We start from the raw sequence: 23,296 nt of genomic DNA, 5'->3' as shown, positions 1-23,296 counted from the left end.
GAGGGAAAGCTCAAATCCCTTTTCAGGAAACGAGAAGTCTTTGCAGACAGGAAACCACCCTTTCAGACAAGCTGAGACCCAGAACACTGCTATGAAGATTGGACAGCCCCGGCCTTTGTATCCTGCTCCCCTTGCTCTCTCCCCACCCAGAACTAGCCTTCTATAAATATGGGCAGTGTACTTGGTACACAATGATACTCTCTGGAACGGGTGGGAGGCCACTGACCCACAGAAAAAATCAGTCGGGGGAGCAGGATGCACACCAGTGAGAAGCAAAAAACACCAAAACAAAACTTTCACTGCGGCAGCCCCTGACTGAGAAGGAGAAAGACAATTCCCAAATTCCCCTGGCACACCAGAGCCTTGGGGTGGCAGAGGCAGGTTAATTGATTTTGTGTGCTCCAGCCCCATGGGGGGACAATGGGAGGGGCTGGAGCACCAGTGCATGCTCCCCAATGTGGAGTGGGGAGCTCCAAGCTTCAGGGGCTGGATCCAGGCAAGCCAGGGGCTGTATCCGGCCCCTGGACCTTAGGTTCCCCACCCCTGCTCCGGAATGTCAGTAAGACTCCCTTGTTCACATTGCAAGCCTCTGGTTTTCTCCTGCATATCATAGATGTAAAAACCCAGGCAATGGAGCCTGGAAAGGATCCAATGACATTACTTCGTGAAGTGCAAATGTGGAATCATGTTTAAACAGCATGTTATTTTAATAGATCCAGATTGGCTACCATCACTGACAAGATCTGAAGTGACTAGAATTTTTGAGCCTTCTTACACTTAAATCAAGACTGGCCGCTGGAGTCTATAACAGTTACATCACCTTCTCTGGCAGACAAAAGTTCAGATCTTGCCTCATGTGCCTGCTCCCAGTGGCTCCAGTGCTGTGCGCAGTGGAAGTAGTTCCTGCCTATAGCATAGACCTATGAAGAGCAGGAATCTGAGGGGAAAATTCCATCACTCCATCCCACAAGGTGGTACATGTGCAGGAGGAATCCTTGGGAAGGAGCGGGCCAGCTGCCATTTTGGTTTGCATGGCAAAAGAAGGAGGATGTTCAAAGGGCCAGTCATAAGCTGCTGTTTTAAGGAAAAGCTACCAATACAAGCTTTCAAATCCAACCACCCGGCTTGATTTTCAAAGGCTACCTTGCCAACAGGAAAGGCCAGAAACTGCTGGTTGGGGTGAAAGCTGAGATTAGAACTTATTTCTAAATTGTTTAACCAGGGAGTCTTCCTCCATAGGATAAAGCACTGTCCATTTACGGCAATGGGAGTCGGTCCTGGTCTGTGTCAAGAGAAGAGTGCTTCTGAAAGACAGGCTTGGGCAGGAGTGAACTTATCGGAGTTCACAGTGAATGGCTCTGAAGTTAACCACCTGGCTTTTCTAAGAACTTGCCCAGGCAGTAACCACGTGACTAAATTAATTCCGGGGAGGAGGAGCTGCCTAGGCCATCTGCTGCATTTATCCTCAGACACTGGCTGATTGGTGCAGTGGCTCTGCTACTGGGAAAGCCGGCCCTGCATCTCCAGAGTGCTGTGAAAGGGATCTTTGTGTTAGTCCTGCCGAAGTCCACATGGAAGATGGAGGCCACAAATTCTCTGTTTACTTAGACCCAGTGGCCCAATCACTCCATGCAAATGACAGAAGGGTCCCCGCTCCGGCTGTGTCTACACTGGCCTCTTCTTCAGAATAGGCATGCTAATTTAGAACTTTGGAATAGGGAAATGCGCAGGGGATTTAAATAAACATGGCCACCACACATTTCCCTATTCCAAAGTTCTAAATTAGCATGCCTGTTCCGAAGAAGGGGCCAGTGTAGACACAGCCCCCGTGTCCATTCCATAGGCCTGAGAAGCCCTGCATTCATCTCTGTGTTCGGGGATGGGGTTAGACGCCCTGTCCCTAGTATGGTTCACTCATAAGGCTTCTGCAACTGGGCTTTCAGTGTATGTCACTCACGGAGGATAACTGCATAAAACCAGCCTTCAATTCCTGATCTAAGGTGGGTTAGCGCTAAAACAGTTTTTGTTTCAAACAGCACACCAGAGGATGAATAATCTTTCATTGCTGAGGTGCCATGTTGTGATTTTAACTTAAAAATAAACAGTTCTCTGATGGAATGTTTGTGTGTTTTCACAATTTGTGGAACTTTAACAAATGTTAATATATTTTAAGCAGACTTCTCGCAGAGAGCTTAAAACAACGCATACTAAATATACTCCTTTGCCTGAGCCTTTAATATACAAGTTAGACATTGCATTGACAATCCCCTTTTACTTCATACAAAAAAATTGGTTGCAGAGACAGTTTATTATCCTCTCCTGTGGCATACTTGGATTTAAGTACTCAGAATGACTTTCGTCTATGTACATTTTTCATCTTAGCTTTAAAAGCCAACTGACTTGCAGTCGAAAAGCCGTGTAGTAGCATGGAAATCAACTCTGGTAGTTTTTCCATTAACAGATCAGGACAACTACAAAGATAGAAGAACTATGAGAAAGATTATGTGTTAATTATTTATAGTCAAGACAACAAGATTAACTCCCACACCTGTTATATGTGACCTACATTCAATAACTTTTAGACACTTGCATTTGATTTGACTTGCAACCTTCTTCTGGGAGGTTGAGTGCCTGCAGTGCGACGAGTGTAATCATAGAATCATAGAATACTAGGACTGGAAGGGACGTCGAGAGGTCATCGAATCTAGTCTCCTGCTCTCATGGCAGGACCAAATACTGTCTAGACCACCCCGGATAGGCATTTATCTAACCTTCTCTTAAGTATCTCCACAGATGGAGATTCCACAACCTCCCTGGGCAATTTATTCCAGTGTTTGACCACCCTGACAGTAAGGAACTTTTTCCTAATGTCCAACCTAAAACTCCCTTGCTGCAGTTTAAGCCCATTGCTTCTTGTTCTATCCCCAGAGGCCAAGATGAACAAGTTTTCTTCCTCCTCCTTATGACACCCTTTTAGGTATCTGAAAAGTGGTATCATGTCCCCCCTCAATCTTCTCTTTTCTAAACTAAACAAACCCAATTCCTTCAGCCTTCCCTCATAGGTCATGTTCTCTAGACCTTTAATCATTCTTGTTGCTCTTCTCTGGACCCTCTCCAATTTCTCCACATCTTTCTTGAAATGCAGTGCCCAGAACTGAACACAATACTCCAATTGAGGCCTAACCAGTGCAGAGTAGAGTGGAAGAATGACTTCTTGTGTAATGGATAGGAGGAGTGCTGGCCAGCACTTGGTGACTAAAGGGTTAAACTCAGATAGCTAGGAGGTGTTCACAGGAAGCCAGGGAAGTCAGTGAGAAAGATTGTTGAAATGTAAATTGATTAGATATATCTGCCTGCTGTTCTCTTTGTGTGAGTTTAAGACAAGAACTGGGAGAAACAAGATGAATTAATCCAGGCAGGACTACCATGCCTACAAGAAATACTGGGCATGGAAATGGACTGGACCTTGAAGTGTATGAGTAAATAGGGGAAAATGTCTATTTAGTCATGATCAGGTTATTTTCTTTGTTTTGTTGTTTGGTTAAGTTTCTCTGTGCTAAGTCCCCCCTCCACCACATTCACTGTACAGGCAGTCCCCGACTTACGCGGATCCGACTTATGTCGGATCCGCACTTACGAACGGGGCTTTCTCGCCCCAGAGCTCGCAGGCCGCGGGACCGCCCAGAGCGCAGCGGTCCCGCCACCTCCACCTCCGGGGCAAGAAAAGCTGCTCCCGGTGTCCCTGGTCTGCTGGGGACCGTCTCCAGCAGACCAGGGACACGGGGAGCAAAGCCGCAGCGGCGGCGGGGTGCCGCGCCTCTGAGGCTTTGCTCTGGCAAATGGTCCCCAGCAGGCAAATGGTCCCCAGATGGTCCCCAGCAGACCAGAGGCACCGGGAGCAAAGCCGCAGCGGCGGCGGGGTCCCGCGCCTCTGAGGCTTTGCCAGAGCAAAGCCTCAGAGGCGCGGCACCCCGCTGCCGCTGCAGCTTTGCTCCCCCTGTCCCTGGTCTGCTGGGGGGAGGGGGCGCAGCCAATGCGCCCCCCCCCCCAGCAGACCAGGCTTTTGTTTTGGACCCTGGGGTAGAGCAGCTGGGGTGCTGCTGGGTTGGTCCTGCAGGGACCTACCTGGCAGCCCGGCTGTTCTGTCCCAGGCTCGAGATTCAGCCGCTGTTGAAACTGATCAGTGGCTGATTCCAGGAAGTTAGGGGCAGAGCAATTCTGCCTCCAGCTTCCTGTAGTCAGCCCCTGGTCAGTTTCAGCAGCAACGGCTGAATCTGGAGCCAGTTCCGACTTGCATACAAATTCAACTTAAGAACAAACCTATAGTCCCTATCTTGTACGTAACCCGGGGACTGCCTGTATCTAAACTGCAACCAGAAATTTCAGTTTCTCTGTGTTTTAAACAGGGTATCCAAATCCTGCACACTGGGGAACTCCCAGTGACTTCAGGGGGCTTTGGATTAAGCCCTAATATAGCACATAAACACACAGCTGTCCATTTTATACATGTAAGCCCCAACAGGAGTATCTGGAGGCACATGTGCCCACGTTTGAGTATTGGGCAAATTCTGTTTAATTGTAACCAGTGGATTGATTTTGGTTGAAGCCATTATGGCTCAGCTTGCCTTGAAACTCATTGGCTACGTCTACACTGGCATGATTTTCCGAAAATGCTTTTAACGGAAAAGTTTTCCGTTAAAAGCATTTTCAGAAAAGCGCGTCTAGATTGGCCAGGGATGCTTTTCCGCAAAAAAGCCCCGATCGCCTTTTTCACGATCGGGGCTTTTTTGCGGAAAACAGTACTGTGCTGTCTACACTGGCCCTTTTGCGCAAAAGTCTTTCAGAAAAAGACTTTTGCCCGAACGGGAGCAGCATAGTATTTCCGGAAAAGCACTGATGATTTTACATGAGATCGTCAGTGCTTTTCCGGAAATTCAAGCAGCCAGTGTAGACAGCTGGCAAGTTTTTCCGGAAAAGCTGTCAATTTTCCGGAAAAACTTGCCAGTCTAGACACAGCCATCCAGTTACAGAGGCAACTGGAATACTTAGGCTCAGTAACAGACTCCAGCTTTCTCTAACTCAAGTCACTCCTCCCGTCATGGTGCTAATTTATTAATAGCTCTCGGGATGGTTATGAAACAACTGGTAATCAGGGACATGCAGTTCAATGTGTTCTTTCTTAATTGCATTAGTGATTTGCTTAAGACTTATGCTTCCTCTTCTCCTGGAGTTGCCTTTGCTTAGATATAAGATGGTTAGTTAAGCATTCTCAATGTTATACTTAATCTGTCACATGAGATTGATAGGCTCTGTTTTGAGCAGACACAGATCATCATTTGACTTCTAATCCCAAAATTCAAGTGCAGAGGTGGTAAAGGGGGAATATACTCTCCTTAGTAAGGTGAAATAAACATTTTCTGTGCTGTTTGTTGTGGTAAGTTTCCACAGGATAAAAGAAACCCCATGTTCTTGTTAGATACACACACGCTCTAATCTCATTAAAACAGCCTTCTACAACTGCAACATTTTTGGGAGCCACATCCACATAAACATCATCATCTTCTCACGGGAAATATCCAAGCTGGGGTTTTCCCTCTCAACAGCATCTCTTGAATGAACAAAATGTTTTTAACATGTGTCATTAGCTCCCTTCCCACACATGAAAACAAAGGTCGTTTATGCACACACAAATTCACCTATACAATGACCAAGGAAGAGTCAGAAGATGAAGTGCCACCTCTAGCTTGGAAAACACAACATGAGCCCAGTAGTAACAGACAAAAAGCCAGCAGAAGGAGGTGGTAGTGCTTGCTAAAGTAGCAGGCCTCAAAATCTGACAAGTGAGGAGCGAGCTGCATTGTGAACTAAAGAAAAGTATCCTCTTACTATTTATTTATTGAACCCCACAGGATTCTATCCACCAGTCAAAATCCAAACGGCCACTTGATACCCGAGTAATGAATTCCTACACCAGCAGAGGCTACAAAGCTTTCCTGAACTAATCTAATGCCTCAAGTTTTACTTCATTCCATAGGACAGTCACTTCACTCTGAGCAAGAAAAGAAATCAAATTGATCCTGTAGCTATTTGCTAACTGTTCAGTTTGGAAAGATTGATGTATATTGTGTTATTAGTGCCTCCAGCTTAGCTTTCCATGAAGTGTTGGTGAAAGAACCTCAGCACTTTCCATTGTGCCTCGCCCGTCACCGTTCTGTCCACATCATCGTCGGGTAGCGCTCGAGGAGGGCATTTCTTAGTTGAGCTGTGTGGATTTTGTCTCTAGTCTCTATAATGCAGGTGACCTGGGAAAAGAATTAGGAACAGTCTTAAACAGATGACAACATTCTCAGGCCGCTGTGGAATTTTCAACTAAGCCAGAATACACATTCCTAAAGACAAGACAATCAGTCTGAGTTAAAAGCTTCCGGACTAGGATGTAAAATCCTGTTTGATGAATTAACCAGTTAAATGTTATGGTTAACCAGTTAACGGCTTAAATGGAAACGGGAGAGGAGCTGCTTTAGCCTGGATGGGCTGAACAGGCCCCCACCCGTAGCATGGTGCGGTGGGCCAGCTGGGCTGGAGCAACGCCCCCTCTTGCTGAGCTGCAGTGCCCCCACACACAGCATGGCAGGCTGCTCTGGACAGGCCGCTCCAGACAGGCCGGGCCCACCGCATCACATGTGGGTGGGGAGCTGCTCCAGCCCAGCCAGGCCCTGGTTAACCGTAACCAAGAAGCATCACATAAAGAGACCTCGAACTACAAGTCCAAGTGTCCTGTTTTGTATGTAAAACTGGCCTACAAGTAACCGGAGGTGGAGGGGTCTATTAGAGTGTTATTCCCATTCCCTTCTTGAGGGAGGTTTTTGAATTCCTAAAAAAAAAAAAAAAAATCAATGGTAATTATTTAAAAAAAAAATTCAAAAGGAGAAAATAGCTGGATGGAATAATACACTGCACCTCTGTATCTGGGTAGCGTCATACTAAACGATAATAGTGCAGACTGAGTGATTGCTAAAGTTAAGAAGTTATACAGGTTGGACCTCCCTGGTCTGGCACCCTCGGATAGGGTTGCCAGATGGTTGAAACAAAAATACCAACCCGCTTCCCCCCCCCCCAAAAAAAAACACCTGGAAAAAATTCTGTTGAAGGGGAAAAAAAGGGGGGGGGGAAGAGACCAAACTTGTTGAAGGGGGGGAAAAAAAAAAAAAAAAAAAAAAAAGGACTCCAAGGACTTAAGCCAAAAAAAAAAAAAAAAAATTAAAAGAAAAGAAAAGAAAACAGCATTAAAACAGCATGTCCCCTTTAAGAGTGAGTGCAGGGATAGGAAAAGACGAGTGGTTGAGCACTAACACTAGGTATTTTGGCCAGCAGCCATTTTGTGCCGGCAGCCTCGGGGAGCCAGGTAAGCACGGGGGCTGGGGTTGGGGGGTGTTGGGGGGGGGGGGAAGAGAGGCCGGGCATTGAGTGTTAGTAGGGTTGCCAGGTGCCTGGCATTTTTGCCTCCTGGCCAGGGAGAAATTCAGAGAATACCAGACATCTCAGGTATCTGGTATTCTCTGAATTTTTTTTACCGGACAGGAGGCGAAAATACTGGACTGTCCGGGTGAATACCCTACCCTACCCTCGGGACCTGAGTGGTCCCAAACCAGAGAGCTTGCGGGCCAACAGAGGTAAATGCTCCACTGCTGGCTGCCCCATTCCCAGGCTTCCACAGCTGGGCTCCCGCTTGCTGCCACCAGAGTTCCCCGGGTTCACCAGGACCGCTTGGCTGTTGCCAGACCCGCTGCCACTGGGGCCACCTAGCTGCCACCAGACCCAAAGCTGGGGCCAGTCCTGCTCCTGCCAGGGATTCCCCAGGATTCCCCAGGGGCCACTTGGTTGCCACCTGGCCCTACTGCTAAAGGGGGTTTACCAGCCAGGGCAGGGGCTCCCCATATGCCACCCGGCCTGGCTGATGCCAGGGGATCTCTGGTGAGGGTGGGGGCTCCCCATTTACCACCTGGTCCTGCTGATGCCGCCACCTGGCCCAGGTGCCTCCCACATTCTCCTGGCTGGCTCCCACGTTCTGCCTCCAGGGCTCTTTGGTTCAGCAACAAAGACCAGAGAGTCCTGGATTTGGGAGGCTCAACCTGTACTTAGGGGGAAAAAAAGAAATGACTGTTTGTAAACCTCACAAATAGAGATTTATGAAACTCCATGCTGCACGATTTGGCAAGGCACCGCCTTCCATGCTGAACATGTGTTCTCATTTGCCAAAAGGAAGTCTTCATTTTTGCACTTTCCCCTTTAAAAATACATTTTATGGGACATTCAGGACCAGTTTTACACGCCTCAACTGCCACCTGCTTCCCACTGTATTCAGTTGCTGTAAGCCTGCATGAGTCTGGCAAAAAAAAAAAAAAGGCCTTACAGCTGTTTCTTCTGTAGCATAAAGATCCCTATGAAACATGTTTCCCCAGGTTCCGTTTACCCAAACTGCTCATGGGGCCTTTAAATATCCACGATTTCATCCTTGACGTTACATGGAGAAGGTAGAATGCGCAGCAGCAGATCCGTAGGGATTCAGCTGAACATCTGCGAAGCATCTTACTTTGACAAAATCTCTCTCACGCCCTTTTGCCGTCAAGATTTGTGGGGTTAGATCAGAGAGCCAAATACATTTTTTACCTACATGGAAAAATTCTCCCAATTCTATAAGTAAAGGGAAGATCCTCAGAAATGAAAAGGTCCCAAAGCTTGCGGGAGTCTGCAAGCCATTCCGACCTATACCTACTCTAACAATTTTTACTTCCTTTGGCAACAATGGGTGGGATTAGGGTTTGGAGGGTAGCTGCTGAACAACCCATCCAGCAGGTCTGATCCAGAGTGCGGGGGACTTGGATTCCTGTGGTCCCTTCTGGGCTCTTCCATCTGTTTGTTGTATAGCGTTCAGCAAATGCCCTAGGTCTCGGTTATGCACCCTTCTTGTGTTGCTGAGTGCGAACTCATCCAGGCAGTCAATGAGTAATGCTCAACAGCATAACAGACATAAGGATTGCAAAATCCAGCCATTAAAATTCCTTGTACCTCTATTTCTCATCAGTACCATAGGATGAATGCTCATCTACTGCATAAGATCAAAAGGAAGCTCCATTAATCAATGTTGTCTAACTGTTGCAGAAGTCCTCTGGGGAAAGGTGCTCTGGGAGTGTTAAGAATGTTCCTCCTGTTCCAAATGCCTCCATTTTGCAGATGAGGACCCGAAGCACAGATATACGGAGGGATTTGCTCAAGGTCACAAAGGAAACCCGTAACAGAGACTATATCTTTTGAGTCCTAATCCAGTGCCTAAGTCACAAAACTACCTTACTTCTACCCCAAAAGCTGAACATGCAGGCACCATTGAGCACTAGATATGCCCCTTCCTACATGAAGCCAGAGAATCTGAGGCACTCAAGTATTCTTTTCTAGTATTTTACAGTACACAACTGGCCCAAAGGAATTTATTGAAGTTGTCCAGAATAGGCCAAAATAACTTAATGACTTCTGGTTTGAGGGGAATCAATTCTGTGCAGAATAGGTATTATATCAACTGAGTGAGCTAGGAAACAGCTCTTCATGGGAGTGTAAGTAAGATTATCGTACCGAAGAAGCAACAGTTGACTTAAAAATTAAGGTTTTGCTTCCAGAAAAACAGAGACACAGAGAGAGAGATTGATTGGTTGGGAAAGTAGCATTTATAGTCTTTTATTATGATTAGTTTTCATGTTTGGCTGAATTAATTCCCCTGAAGGGTGGATGGAGAGAAAACTAAACAGAACTCAGAACACTATGGAAAAATGCTGCTCGAACAGTCTGTGCTAAGCTGTCAGTATAGATCTTCTACTTCAGGTGCTCTGTTGAGACTGTCAGTCATGTCAGTTTGTGTTGTGGTTTTTGTGAGGGAACAAAGTGTTCACTAGGAACCAGATGAGCCAAAACTTGTCTTCTGACTTCCCAGCGCCAAGCAGGATTCTGATCTTCCATAGTCTGACAGGCTATGGATCTGCAGCAAAGCCTTGAGTAGTCTGGAAGTAAAAATTCTCTCTTCCTTCAGTGTTGTGTCAGTTTGATTTTGTTTCCTCACTGCCTTTTCACTCCAGTCCATGGTCTGTGAGACTCATGACACAGCTATTTGGAAGAAATATGCGCCTAGGCTAGAGGAATATTACAGATGGGCAAGGAATAGATTTCCCTCCCACTGGTGTCTTCTGTATCAGTGGTGCGAGAACATTTTTTAAAAGTGCTGCTCCCCCTTAACCTCAGTCCTCCCTCACCCCCAGCTGAGACCAAGAGCAAAGCCCCAGCACACGGGACCAGCAGCTGGGACCCCTGGCACTGAGTTCTTGGCTGCACTCCTGGGACACATGGCCAGCAGCTGAGAACCCATGTGGTATGATGGGAGCCCAGGGATGCTGCAGCACCTCCCACACCCATAGCTCCCACGCCGATGTTCTGTATCATCAAGGTGAACTATAACATTGTTCTCCTTGGGTAAGTGTGCTCATGCGCAGCCTGTTAATTACAGCCTCATTTTGTAAGTACATAAATCCAGTGTCGATTGAGAGAAAATGAGCTGGCAGCAACTTTTGGGCCCTCTAGTCAGTGGACTTCACCACCAGCACTAGATACTGTTACGCCATCCCTGCCACATTCTTGTACCTGACTGTTATCCTCTTCCCACAAGGGGAATCGTATGGGCAGTGCCGTGTTTTGGCTTCAAAGGGTTTCATTTATACACGCGTGCTGCTCTATGTTTGTACTGGAGAAGGCAGGTTAGAGAAACATGCCTTGCACTGTGGGGAGGTTGATGATGGTCGTAAGTTCCCGCAGGAGTTTCCTACATAGTCTCAGACCAGCTGCTCAGAAAATCTGTTTCCCACGCAGTTGAGCTTTACCCTCATGGTCAAAAGTTCCACTGTGGCCAAGAAGCAAAGTTGTTGACCACACACTTCATCTCGGAGTACTAGGTGGTCTTTAAATGTACTGAGCCCTGGTCATCGAGCATCTTGATAGTTTGACTTGAGCTTGACTCAGTCGTATTCTCTCTCTAAGACACCTCCCCCTTTATCGTCTCTCCCTTCAGCACATGAACCCCCACCACTGTAAATCGCTCCTTCTGAACACTAACCCCTTCTTTACCCTGACTGATCCATGAAGCAAGCTACCGAAGGACAAGCAGGGTTGCTGGCCCTGCTGCTGCGGCCACAGCCAGACGGCCGTGTTCCAGCAGCCGCACTGTCGGGGCTGGCTCTGGCCCTGGTCAGGATGCCGAGGGGTCGGGCTCCTGTCCCAGCCCACTGGCAGCCCATGGGCTCTGGCCATACTTTTGCAGGCTGCCTGAAGCTCTGCCCCAGCCCATGCTACCAGGGCTGTCGTGGGGCTGGCTCTAGCCCCACTGATGCAGGGGGCTGCTGCCAGCCCCAACCCCTGCACTGTCCCACTATTTCAATCTGACCCTCCTGCCACTAGGCTACCAGGGTTCTCTGACCCAGACCATGGGTGTTGCCAGACCAGATAATTCTGGTTTTAGGAGGTGCAACCTGTAGTCATCAGCGGAAGGGGATCCAGATCTAGTTCTCAGGGAGTTTGACTGATTTGGAAGGAAAGAGCTGTGAAAAGCTAGCATCAGCTGGTTAAGGAAGCAGTACTTCTCCCTCTAACTATGAGATCTCTTCCAAAGCACAGGACCGCCCCCTACCGAGCCTATAAGCCCACAGTGAGGCAGGCCCGTTTCTCCATGCGATTGGACCCAGACTTTCACTTGCTGTTGCTGATGGTCAATGTCAACACAAACAGGAAGGGATTGTTAGGATTTTTTTTAGTGGATTTGGTAAAACGTGTCAGTATTATTTTTAAAATATTTGGAACCTGTACCACGTTCCCAAATTTCATCTGGTGTAAAGCAGGTCAGGCCAGTACGTTCGCACCCAAGGTCATCATAGAATCATGGATGATTAGGGTTGTAAGAGACCTCAGGAGGTCATCGAGTCCAACCCCCCACTCAATGCAGGACCAACCCCAACTAAATCATCCCAGCCAGGGTTTTGTCAAGACTTGCCTTAAAAACCTCAAAGGATGGACTTTCCACCACCTCCCTAGGCAACCCATTCAAGTGTTTCTTTCACCACCATCCTAGTGAAATAATCAAACACATTCCTTTGGAAACTGGGTAGTTATTTGCCCTTTTTAAAGTCATTTCAACAGCTCACATGGCCGTACCAAAAATGGAGTAATCAAAACAGCTGAAAGAAGCATGTTGATCGTTTTCATTCCTTGATGCTGCTATTTTAATTTTGCTGCCTCGCACAATTAGGAGGCATTAAAATTTTGGATATTTTACACCTGTAGTTCTATGTTATCGCTGACCATTCTCTTCTGCCAAGGAATGGCTTCCCAAGGTGCCCCCAATTTTCTAGAACCAGACACATTTTACTGTCCCATGTGGGAGCTAGGCTAGGAACAAGTCCAAGTCCCAAATTGGTCACTTGGATCCAGCTCCTCAAAAGACAAAACTGACACCTAAACCCACACTAAAATCAAGCACCCTCTCTGAAATACCCCAGGAGGGAGAGACTAGGATTATCAGCCCTCAGAAGAGATCTGTTGGCCTTAGTATGCAGAAAGGAGGAAATGGAAGAGAGAAGAATTTGGGGAAGGGGATATTCTTGCAACGCTGGAATCCATATTTGCAACCAAACTCACAAGGAATGGCGTTCTACCATTCTCTATAAACAGATTCTGCTGGGTGTAAACACGAGATGTGTATTTAAAAACAAATTCTTCAGGAAATTGTGCACTCCTAGTTGTATCTAAACTGCCAAGGACTATTAACAAGTGAAAAATCTTCTCTGTATCAAAACTACCAACTTCAACATGACCTGGTTCATGGTGACACTGCTGTTGCTGCCTGACCAGGGTCTGCAATCTACTGCAAGACAAAAATCTCACACGAGTAGAGAATCGTAATCAGAGGTGCAAAACAGAAGAGCTCCAGAAGGTGTTCTTGCACATTCTAAAGAATACAAGCAGCTAATCCCATTGCATAGGTGACCAACAATTCCTGCAATGATTTTTCCAAAAACAGAAAGGGTGATTGGACACAGCTTTTTTTTTTTTAAAGCCATCAGCACACACCAACTGGCTAGTGGCACAGATATTTCCACAGATATGTACCAAATCAGCCAACACTAGTTCATCAAGGCATCCTGCCAATGAGTAAAGTCACTCCATCATCAGGATAAATAGTGAGTAAAAGCCAAGTTTCTCTTCTTGGAAATGAAGCTGTAAATCACAGGGAAGATTAAGCACTAGAGTGATTTAAAGCTCTCTCAATGAGCCAATGCACTCACAATTAATCTGTATTTCAATTAGAGATTTCCTCATCTGGGTTTACAAGAGTGAGCATGTATTTCAGTGCTTGTCCAGGCAGGGATGCTCTGGAAAGTTAGTCTGATTTAACGAAAGGTATGTATTTACAGTGGATTCATTAAACTGCATTGAAACCCTGTGTGGACACTCAATCAGAGCTGAAGTGGCCTTAATTCAGTTTAGTTTAATTCATTTCCAATTTCACATTACTCAGTGAGAAAGGGGGAAATCCTCATGGAATTGTGGATTTAAGTACATTTGAAGGGCTTTGCTGAAGCAAGTCCTGGACCCTTAAAAGCAATACATGAAGAAAAGAAATGCAAAGTAAGCACAATGTGGGTAAATCAATGTTGCTCTGAAACCCTAACTTTTACTTTTAACTCCTGAGCATTCAGAACCTTAAACAAAAGGGTTGCTACTTAGTGTTATGTCATTTCAATGGCTTTGCTTGCCTCCAAAAGGACAAATATCCACAATTACTAAATTTGAGGATTAACTCTAATGTGCTGGATGAAAAATATCATCAACACAATTCTGGGATATTTTGGCCTCGATCTCAACTTTGCAGCTCAGGGCTCATCTCTAATTGTAGTACAAAGGTATTCAAGCCCCTTCCAGTAATGTTAACAATCATCATTGAGATCATTGTGAAACACTTTGACCATTTGATTAACTAACCATCCAAATCTTCGTAAAGTACAACTCTACGAGTCTACTGGAATGGAAACCTATGAAAACAGAGCATGTTTAAAAGCAGCCATGAGTAATGGCCAACTTTTTTGGTCAGAGATGATATGTGGTTTCAATATTCTAACAGACCCATCATGTTGCAAATGGTTCAATAAAAACAAAAAATCTCTTAATATTCTCTGCCAAAAAACTAGGAAAGATGATCTAATACAAGTGATTTGGTAATATAAATAAGTGTCAAACACTTTCATGAAAATCTACTTGAGAAACCTCTTGAATTCCAATAAGGTGAAACTAGAAGGGGCTTTAAAGTTTACTCCAGACTGTTCAACTGAAGAGTAACATTTTTCTAAAGGATTCTTAGGGTGTGTCTGCACTGAAGCACTAGCTCGAAATAAGCTACGCAATTTGAGCTATGCAAATTGTGTACCTTATTTCAAGCTTATTTCGAGATAGTCTATTTTGAAATTTGGCGCTTTCTACACAGTGCCAAATTTCTAAATAGACCGCTATTCCAAGAAGTCCCTTAATCCTCATGGAACAAGGTTTACCGGGATGTCAGAATAATGCACCTATTATTTCGATTACATTTTGAAATAACAGGTATGCTGTCAAGACGCGGTCAATGCTATTCGGGATTTCAGAAGGCTCCCCAAATAACGCTGCATTGTATACGTACTCTTAGAGCTCAGATAGTCAAACGTATTTAGGTACCTAACTCCTACTGATTTCAGGCACATCATTCAATTGTGCATGACAGTGAATAGTGATTGGGGCAAGGGACAACGATGCTACAGCCTTTTAACATCATTGAAGATGTGGGATTCTTAAGTTCAAGTCGCTGCTCCAATTGCTCTATTTATATGAAGCGGAATAACTTCAATACCAACTGGAGAGTTTGAGACACTCCGTGAGCCCTCGGGCTGGTTTGCTTTCCTGCTACATAGGAGACTATTTTTCAAAACCCATCAGGCAGAGGGGAAAAGCGAACCCCCATCTCCAAAGTCAGTGCCCTATAATCAGTAGGCTAAAAATAATAATGGCTGTGGCATCACCACCTCCACCTTCTCTGGTTATTTTGTGGCCTTTAAAATGCCCAGAACAAAGCCTTCATGTCAAATCAAATGTTTGGAAAAAAAATCCATTTCCAGTCCATGGGCCAACGTTTCCCACCACTTTCAGTGCAAATAGAACAGACTCTTTCACGGATTTTTCAGAACTGCCTGCAAGCTACTGGGATTGGGAAAGAGGAGAGAAAAGTTCAGAACTGAGGTCTCACCTCTGGTCAAAGATGCCATGACACTTTGGCCAAGAATAGCAACATCTGGGCCCAAAGCAAGCTTGGGGAGGGACACTTCCTCTACATAGATTCCTCCTGAGGGCTCAGCTGGATGCTGTGTCTCATCCCTTCTGGTTTAGAACTGTTATATACGAAGTAGCCCTGCAATACCAACAGCTGCAGTATTGCACTCCAAACTGGCTGCATTTCAATGACAGGAGAAGCTACTCAAGGATTATTTATATGCTTGTTACGAACACAGTGATTAAGTTGCCCTATAACAGCATACTGCTGATTATCTAACATCCTGCTTACAAAGCCTGTATTTTCTGCTGAGCTGCATTTCAGTGCCTTAACCCACATGATCCTGGGAAGCTATATGAAGGCAGGAGTCCGAACTTCTCCATAATTACAGCCAAGTTTGTGAAAAGCCAGCACATCTGAAGCGACTGAACTTGCATTTTTCTCCTTACCTCAATGGAGAAGAGGTCAGATGTTACAAACGCGTGTTCTTGTTTGATGTCCAACACCCTAGAACAAACCAAACATGGATTAGTGGTGCAAATCCTTGTCATTATCAAATGCTTTCTGTAAGTGATAGCACATATCTGGGAAATTTATAGCAGCAATTAAATGGAACTGCATAATTGGGCCAAGGTACAATTGCTGGATCGGAGCAACCAAGAACAGAGAAATTAAACTGCATTGAAAGGCGTTGCAGTAATTTAATCCTGAAGAGTTTTTTTTCCAATTGCATTCTCCAGTGCATCTCCCCTTTCACAACCCAAATACTCTCCCATGAAGTCACTTGGTTTGCAAGTTCCGTTAGCACTTCACCAATAGAGATGCCTTTGCTTTTTACAACTATGTATTTCATTCATAGGGTCAAAGAGACAAAACCTAAATGTTGTAGGTGTGCACAGGCCTTGTATTTGCTTAGGAAGGCAGGATTTGCCCTGTACGCTAAACTGTTTCATGCTTCTAAGCAGCATTTATAAAGATTAAAACAACTAGGAGACGGACTAGCACATCATGGTTCAGCCAGCCATTCATATTTGTTTTAATAAAAATAGAGACCTTGCAATGAAATTCTACATTTCAACATTGATCAGCCATCCAGTGCAGGAGAGTTGTAGATCTATTACGGAGAGCACATACCAATGTTCAGCCTGAGACAGGGAAAGGTTTCCAACAAAGGCTACAGCAATACTATATAAACAGATTCCCTGGGTTCCTGTTGTCACTTGTGTAACCCTTGGATTACTCCCTTTGCAGGAGCTGTCACTTATAAGCATGCCTGTGTCCACTGTGTTATTTTCTCAACAATGTAATATTGGCGGTATGCACAGGATTCTAAATTACCTCACTTCCTCCCGAGTCAGTATCTCCAGTAGCTTTGAAATATCTCCTGGACAATCAGAGAGGAGGAGAGAAAATTTGCACACTCTGTTGTCAAGGATCAGGGCACGATCTATGCATTGTCTCATCAAAGGTAGTTCCAAGTTACCACTGCATACAGTGATTGCCACTCTGAAAACAAGAGCAAACAGGACAACTTACTTCTTGTTTATGCAAAAGAAATCTCTACAGAATTGTCATATGAGAGTGATACAGCTTTTTCAGGAACCGTGTTGATACGGTACGCAATACTGCTTTTGCTGTTTGCTGTAGCTATCCTCTTCTATTACTGTTCAGATAGTGTCTACCTGCATATCCACCTCATGCTATGATCACCTCACTCTCACTAGCTAGGCAGAGTCTGGTCAGTACCTGGACGAGGGACCTCACAAGAGGAAAAAAATTACCTACTTCAGGAAGTGATATTATCAGTTTAATAGATCTTCTCTGGGAGCCTATATTGGCCTGACAGCATCATCAATACGGTCTGCTGCTGGAGGTGGCTGCGTTTCTTTGGGGGGGGGGGGGGTGATGCCATGTAGGGTGCAGCTACGCTGGGGAAGGGGGGTTTTGAAGAAAGTATGCAAATTGTGCTTGTATTTGCATATCTTCTTCCGATTCTTTTTCCAGAAGAGGATTTTCTGACATTGGGCCCGTCTACACACTCTTTCGGAAGTCCTCTATACACCATGCCACATGCTCCGTGGAGCTCTGAGGGCTGGAGAGGCCCAGGACCACACTCTGCCCAGCCCCTCCCTTTCTGCCTCAGGGCCTGCCCCTTCTGGGATCTGGAGCCGGTCCTCCCACACCTTGCCCAGGGGCCTGCAGAAGCTGCCGGCCGCCTGCTTACACACATGCTTATTTTTAACCACATGTAAAATCACATTGATTTATGCTGGGGCCAGAGGGCTCAACCTCTTGCAATACTGAACCCTTGGGGTCAATTTGTGTAGTTTCATTTCAGGTGAGGCCGTGGCCTTTTCCCCTCTCTTTCAGAAAGTTGTCACTAGTGCAGGCTCCACTGAGAGTAGTGGGTGACTCAACATTCAGAATAAAGAAGAATGAGTGTGAGAAGTACAGCCCGCTCTCTCCTATGACTTCCTTAATAAGCCCCATGTTCGCAGCAGCTGGCATATGGATGCTGCACCTTTTATTCTTTAACTCTGGCAGTTTCCCAGCAACTAAGGCTGCGAGTCCAATAGCTCCTTCAGCATCCACCGTGGCTCGCTCATACTCCAGCAACCGCAGCATGGAAATGAGAACGTCCTCCTCCCTGAAGGCAAAAGGAGCAGTGTCAAAACTGAACACACACAGAGAGAGAATGTAAACCACAGTTAGCAGGAAGAGATAGGATATTTATGTATTAAGGGATTCCTTTGGCCCTCTGTTGGTTTATTGAAGAGGCCCTACCATAGCATTATGGGAAATTGTTCTGCGGGGTGGGAAAATAGTATAACCCAAAAGGTCACATGGTACTTGTTGCAAGAGTTGAGGCTTTAGCCTTGGCATCCTGGCTCAACTCCAGTTGGATAAGTACATCCCATCTACCTACCCCGCTATTTCCCCTGGATTAGTTGTTTCCTACAGGCTGACCTGGACTGTTGTGTAGCATTGCTGTTTGCTGTTAAAGGGCTTTTGCTCCACCACAAGAGTGAGCCTGTTTAATTGATGGATAGCTGTTTTGCAACTCTTGGACCAAACACGTCAATAAGGATTGCAGGACTGGGCTTGCTCATAGTATCCAATATTTGAACCCAAGTTGCTATGCGTGTGCATGCTTCTTGGTGACTCTTGTCATTTTTCCTGCCACAATGAGCCACCCAAATTCTCTCTTTTTTGTGTTAATTTAATGTATAGTGATTTTCATTAGAACCTAAATCTTGGCCTTCAAACTGATAATATTTGCAACTTGTGCTTTGTTGTTTATATACTAAAGTCACTTGACATGGTTTTATAATCTTCCAAACAGAAAAGAACGTAGAACTGTATATTCCACTGTATGATGCACAATTCAAAAGTCACTTGAGCTTCATGTTCAATTTGTCAATATTCACACTGCTAAAGTTGGAGGGCTTGAATGTTTATAGAAAATGAACATAAAAGGTTCATGGACATGGCTGAATCTTGATTAGCTTAAATATCCATCAATAATTTCCCCCACAATTCATCCGTCACTCAGGCCACGTCTATACTTACCACACCAGAGATCCATCTCCTGGTGTTCGATTTAGCAGGTCTAGAAAAGACATGCTAAATCCAACACCGAGGGTGCCTCTGTCAATGCCTATACTCTGATTCATGAGAAGTAAGGGAAACTGATGCAAGTGTTTGCTCCTGATGACCTTCCATGGTGCTGAGCTCAGCTTAAGGTACATCAACTCCAACTATATTATTTATGTAGCTGGTGTCATGTACCTTGAGACGACCTTCCCGGCCTAAGAGGACCTGCACTCTCTCAAGGTAGATAACGCAAGCGTAGTTGCCTAAGAAAAAGCAAAGGAGTTCATCTTCAACTGGCCAGTCTACCCCAATGGTGGATCTGGCTTACATTTCTTCCATGGGTTAATCGTATGTGAAGGTAAATAGCACTGTAGTAATATAAACATCAGCTACAACTTCCCTACAGTCACCCACAAATGCCATGTTATTTGGAAGAGTCTCCCTTGATTTCCCTGCCAGTCTCTCTCAGTTTCAAATCTCACATGAAAACACCTCTCTCCTTTGCTTTTGTCTCTAAATACCTCTTTCCTATTTGTAAAATATATAACTGGGTAAATATTATTTATGCGCCTGAAATTACTTGGTATGCCGTTCATATGAAAGACACTATATAAAAACACAGCTGAAGGCCATACAGTGGAATGAATGCCAAAACAGATGGGACTATAAGTGCGACTTAACATATTGTATTATTGTCACTTAGTTGAAGGTTCTCCCTCTCCCCACCACATTTGAAAGCCAGAGAAAGTCAACTGAAAAACTGCTCCTGACTTCAAAGAGTTCATGCAAGACCTCAGAGCTTGATCCTGCCATCCCAAGCAGTTGAAACTTTGATTTTTTTTCAGCAAATGAACAAAATCAATTCAATGGAAGTCAGGACTGATCAGGCCCTAAGGGAGTAGCCTGTATAGTCCGTCTCTAGCATACAACAGTATTTCATTTCACAAATACCCGTTCGAGTCAACATTCTTCACTACATTGTTTTTCTTCACCTACCTGACAGTAACAACTTTGTCTACAAGCTTCCCAGTCAATTGCAAAGAATTGGTACCAAAACAAGGGCCATTCATATCTGCAGATTTAAGCAACATATTAAAAGTGAAGCTGGCAGTATTAGTCATGTCCAAATTTGGCCCGGGCTTCTTTGTTTTGTTTGAAATGAAATAAACGCAGCCTATTGCCATGATGAAGTTTATAAAATAGACTTATTTTAATTATCAATTTTTTCTGTATCCAAATAAGAGTAGTGTGCCAACATAAGCGAGCTAAGCATTTACAATCTAAGACCCCAGATCTGTAGTAAGAACCATACAGCTTAACCCCTCTGCCTGCAAAGTCCCATTGACTTCAATGATTTGTGGTCTTCCATGTGCCTGCAAACAGCACCCAAAATAGATATTATCATAAATCAATAGGAGGAATTGAAAAGCATATCAAGTTTGGGGCATCAGCAAAGGAGAATAAGGAGGGGAGGGATTATTAAGAGTACTAAAAAGTTTGGTTTTGGCCATCTCTAGTTTGATTAAATGGAAGAATATCCCCAAGTTGATATGAGAGTGCATGTGTGCTAAGGACGTGGCAAGTTGGAGTGGAGAGATTGTTAAGAAAGAAGGGGAGATTTTTGCACATTCTGTAAGGGTGTCTAGACTACAGAGGTTTTTTTTTAAAAAGTAGCATTTTTTTTAGAAAACTTCCCCTGCATTTAGACTGCTGCCACGTTCTTTCAAAAGTAAATTGAAAGAATGTGGCAGGTTTTTCGACCACAGAAAACCTCGTTTTACGAGGAATAATGGCTTTTTTCGAAAGGCGCTATATAATGCAAACTGTGCTTTTTCGAAAGAGAGCATCCAGACTGCCTGCTTTTTCAAAGTGGCTTGCTTTTTCAAAAGTACTGGTTGTAGTCTAGATGCTCTTTTTTGAAAGAGGCTTGCAGTCTAGACGTAGCCTCCCACAGATGTATTTTCAGAGGGGCTGATCTCTAGCTCTCATTGAACTCAAATAGGTGCTCTGAAAGTCAGCTAAACAAGGTTTTTTGTTCTTGTTTTAATATACATCTTTCTCTGAAAATTAAATGAAAACCTGCAAAAACTGATAACCCAATTTCCAAATGCTGCTACCTTGTTTTATACCTCTAATGTTGATTAATGACTAACTTTGCAAGTTGTCACACTGATATTAGTGGAGTAAGGTTATGATACAGATGGCAAAATCTGGCCCTAAATAAAAACAGATGTTTCACTCCTGATGTGGATTGACTGAAAAAGAGGAGACACAGGTTGCTGAAATTCATTACAACGTTTATTGTCCGAATTTACACTCTTACCTCCATAAAACTGATGGTTGCTACAGGGCTGATCTTCAATAGGATTGCCGGTCTTTAATGATTGTTGTAATACAGGGAAACTCTCCGATTCAACACCCTGAGAACAGGGGGGAAAATACTACCATGCAGATCAAGTTACAACAGGAACCACCAACACTAAGGAAACAAAATTCTGTATAGTCTGGGCAAAGTTTATTGTCATGATTAGCAACCACTATGAACCCCTGTTGCCAATTTAATTTTACCTCTCCCCTAGTTCTAAAGATATTTTGCCTGTTTTGTAAAGACCTCAAATTTAGGTTTTCCTTTCAAAATTGGGATGAGGAGAGGTTTAAAAAATGTACAGAAATATTCGTGTGAATTTCAAAAGGATCTAAACCATAAGGGACCCAATACACAGCAGCATTGTACAGTACTGGTGCCAAACAAAGTGAAACTGACTAGTTTCTATAATTAGAAGATGACTGACGAGTTGTAATTTTTCCTTTAGTTGAATTTTTGCCATTTATTTACATATTTTAAAAATCCTTTTAGTTTTAGTCTTGGCCATTATTTTGATTGGATAAAGTGGTCTGTTTATTTTAGTTAATGATTTTACCTTGACTGTGCTCCTCTGCAAATTTCTCAGTCACTAAACCCTTCCAGATAGGTGAAATTTAATTCCTTATAACTTTTGACATGAGAGAATAAGCTTGTAAAAGGAGTCTGAATTGTTCCTTTTGACTTGTCACTTGATTGTAAAAAAGAGTCCTTTTAAAGAACATCAAATTCTACTGTAACAGAAGCAAGCAATAAATAAAAACGCATGTTTAATCCAACAGTTCCTTTGTGTCAGAGAAGGAAACAACAATTAAGTTGTATGGATTATTGCATCCCTCCCTAAGAAGGGAACACATTAGGCCCAGCTATCTTAAATGGGCATACTTTTCTACAGGGTTTACATAAAAATAGGGAAAAAATAAGATACATACTAAAACAGGGTGAAATTCACCCTGATGCACAGGGAAAGCACAAGGCTGATGTGTCACTTAAGTCCTCAAAATAGGTCTTAAATAGTACCCAGGCCTTATATTAATCTGTTGCAAAGATATGGGGAATAATGAAATAGTATCAACAGCTTCATATACTTTTCTAGGCTTGAGTTTGACGGTTCTCTGTAGATTTCTGTCGCATCAAAGATTCATAAAAGTTTCTATTATATTCAGCGTAGGTCTTTCCCCCTTGGGCTAAGTCTGTAGTTCACAATATTCAGGCAAAGTCCCAGGATTGAGTTAAAGAAAAAGTAAAGATCTCAGGTCTTATCCCCTTGTTTTTAATATATAAATATCATTTATTTTGAATAATCACCACCACTATTACTAATATATAGAGATGGACTAGAGACTAAAAATTTGGCTCTTGATTCCAACTTCTTAAAATTTAGAGATGTTTGCATTCAAAGTGCAGTTTGGAGCCCATCTTTAGGAACAGCAAGACCACCCAAGTAGCATTTTTACAACTATTGTACATTTGCAGATGGTTAATGTCATTCAACCTTTCAATGTCAAGTAACATTTTATCATACAGAAATATTTTGTCCGTTGTGTCCCACCACTTATAGTTTCAACAGCAACTAGCTGAAATCTACATCAAGAGCCATGAGGGGTGATTCTGTGTACAATTTGGGATGACTGGTTTGTTTATGGACAAATTTTAAACAATAATCCACAGTTTTAACAGAGACCTCAGTTTTAACCTGAGTAGGTTGCTCCTTCCAGGAGTAAGTTACTACCATGCTGTTTTGGGGATCTCTCTATTTGGAGGTCTTTCAAATAAGAGTTCTGTAGAGTCCCAAAACTTTGAAACAGCTAAAAAGACTTTTAATAAGATCACACAGATTTCATACAAGCTAAACAAACAGTCCTAAATCCATCACACAAACAAAAAAAAGTGGTCAAAAATTCAGATGTGGAGTTTGGTTTAATTTACTTTGAAAAAGGGTTCCTCACAGTTAA

The 23,296-nt window shown here is 44.0% G+C and overlaps 1 protein-coding gene across 4 annotated transcripts in view; it reads right to left on the bottom strand.

Moving 5' to 3' along the window:
- Positions 1 to 4,211: 4,211 nt before the first annotated feature.
- The window catches only part of LOC102460488 (uncharacterized), a 45,189-nt gene continuing 26,104 nt past the window's right edge, over positions 4,212 to 23,296 (bottom strand). For all 4 annotated transcript variants that reach the window (XM_075934762.2, XM_075934764.2, XM_075934763.2 and 1 more), the window contains 6 exons: positions 21,303 to 21,399; positions 19,976 to 20,051; positions 17,907 to 18,032; positions 16,724 to 16,891; positions 15,835 to 15,892; positions 4,212 to 6,302 (listed from right to left, as the gene is read on the bottom strand). In XM_075934762.2, coding sequence (XP_075790877.2) covers positions 6,204 to 6,302; positions 15,835 to 15,892; positions 16,724 to 16,891; positions 17,907 to 18,032; positions 19,976 to 20,051; positions 21,303 to 21,399 — 624 coding nt within the window. In that variant the 3' untranslated portion in view covers positions 4,212 to 6,203. The remainder of the gene's footprint in view (positions 6,303 to 15,834; positions 15,893 to 16,723; positions 16,892 to 17,906; positions 18,033 to 19,975; positions 20,052 to 21,302; positions 21,400 to 23,296) is intronic.

This window comes from Pelodiscus sinensis, chromosome 8 (genome assembly GCF_052426305.1).
Source record: "Pelodiscus sinensis isolate ZL-2025 chromosome 8, ASM5242630v1, whole genome shotgun sequence".
NCBI classification, from domain to species: Eukaryota; Metazoa; Chordata; order Testudines; family Trionychidae; genus Pelodiscus; species Pelodiscus sinensis.
Note: the sequence above shows the minus strand (reverse complement) of the source record. Positions and strands in the feature narration are given on the sequence as shown.